The sequence below is a fragment of the Bison bison genome, unplaced genomic scaffold, assembly GCF_000754665.1.
Source record: "Bison bison bison isolate TAMUID 2011002044 unplaced genomic scaffold, Bison_UMD1.0 scf7180017864167, whole genome shotgun sequence".
Classification (NCBI taxonomy): domain Eukaryota; kingdom Metazoa; phylum Chordata; class Mammalia; order Artiodactyla; family Bovidae; genus Bison; species Bison bison.
Genome location: NW_011494739.1, coordinates 3,736,436 through 3,738,081, shown reverse-complemented (window position 1 = coordinate 3,738,081; position 1,646 = coordinate 3,736,436). Strand labels below are relative to the sequence as shown.

General features: G+C 51.5%; 1 protein-coding gene across 1 annotated transcript in view; it reads right to left on the bottom strand.

The window, feature by feature from the left end:
• Nucleotides 1-1,646, bottom strand: part of RBM38 (RNA binding motif protein 38) — a 21,205-nt gene that overhangs the window by 16,076 nt on the left and 3,483 nt on the right. Inside the window, exon 3 of the mRNA XM_010841901.1 lies at nucleotides 52-180. Within this exon, the coding sequence (XP_010840203.1) occupies nucleotides 52-180 (129 nt within the window). The remainder of the gene's footprint in view (nucleotides 1-51; nucleotides 181-1,646) is intronic.

The following is a 1,646-nucleotide window of genomic DNA, read 5'->3' as shown; positions in this document are numbered from 1 at the left end:
GCCCCGGGCGCGCGAGGAGCGCCGGGAAGCGTAGTCCAGGCCCCGCCCCACCGCGCCGCACATGCGGTGGGGAAGCTCTTGGAGCAAGGCGCGCACTTGCGGCGGGGGCACATCCGGGTTTTCTAGGGCACCTGTTCCGTGCTCGCTGGGTTCCGGGCTCCTCTCCTCGTGGAAAGCAGTCTAGCGAATCAGGTGTACACGACTCAGATCGTGTTTAGTGAGTCGGCGTTTCTCCCAGTGCTACCTCCAGTACAACACGTATTGAAGGTGAAATGATTTTTGTCTTTACGCAGAGGTGCTAAGTAGCTTCAGTAGTGTCCCACTCTTTGTGACCACCACGGACTATGCCCTGCCAGGTTCCTCTGTCCTTGGAATTCTCTAGGCAAGAATACTGGACCATGCCCTCCTCCAGGAGATCTTTCCAATCCACAGACTGAACCCTCATCTGTTATGTCTTCTGCACTGGCAGGCAGGTTCCTTACCACTAGAGCCACCTGGGAAGCCCCGTTTGTCGAGAGTGTATGTGGGTATGCGTGTGTGTGTGGTCTATATACATGAAAATAATTAGTTCGAGGAATTTTAGAGTGTGGTATGTGATCTATATACACGAATATAATTCATTCGAGGAATATTTATTAGGGTGTGGGGAATGCAGAAATGCACAGAACACACTCTAGCCCCACCAAGCCGCTATGAACAAGACAAATAAACGGGTTCAGTTCAGTTCAGCCGCTCAGTCGCGTCCAACTCTTTGCAACCCCATCGACCGCAGCATGCCAGGCCTCCCTGTCCATCACCAACTCCTGGAGCTTGCTCAAACTCATGTCCCTCGAGTCAGTGATGCCCTCCAACCATCTCCTCTGTTGTCCCCTCCTCCTCCTGCCTTCAATTTTTCCAAGCATCAGGGTCTTTTCCAATGAGTCACTTCTTTGCATCAGATAGCCAAAGTATTGGAGTTTCAGCTTCAGCATCAGTCCTCCCAAGGAATATTCAGGACTGATTTCCTTTAGGCTTGACTGGTTCGATCTCCTTGCAGCCCAAGGGACTCTCAAGAGTCTTCTCCAACACCACAGTTCAAAAGCATCAATTCTTTGGCACTCAGCTTTCTTTATAGTCCAACTCTCTCCCATCCATATGTGACTACTGGAAAAACTATAGCTTTGACTAGACGGGCCTTTGTCGGCAAAGTAATATCTCTGCTTTTTAACTATACGATATATTACCCATTAGGAAATAAATCATGGTGCTACCATCCAGGAGTGGCCAGAGTGGTCCCCAGAGCCCCTATGATAAGGTGACTAGGCAGGGGAAGTAATTCTGGCCTCATCAAAAGTCCATCTCGGTGCTCGGGATTCCTCCCTCTGTCGGCAACCTCTAGGGGAAAGCAAACATAAAGGGCAGTGCTATTCTCTTTGTTCCTTCCCCAACCATAGGGACAGGCCCACCCCTGGGACTCTGTAGCAAGACCTGCTTCAGAATTGTCAAGGCTGCTTGTTCAAAGTTACTAGGAACTTCCTGTCTGACCAGAGCACTGAACCCAAGGCCCCCGCACCAGCATCCCCCACCAGTGGGTCACACGGCTATGCAGAGCCAGGCCCTGAGGGTCTCAAACCCTCCACATGTCCAGGCACCAGCATTGGGGTGTC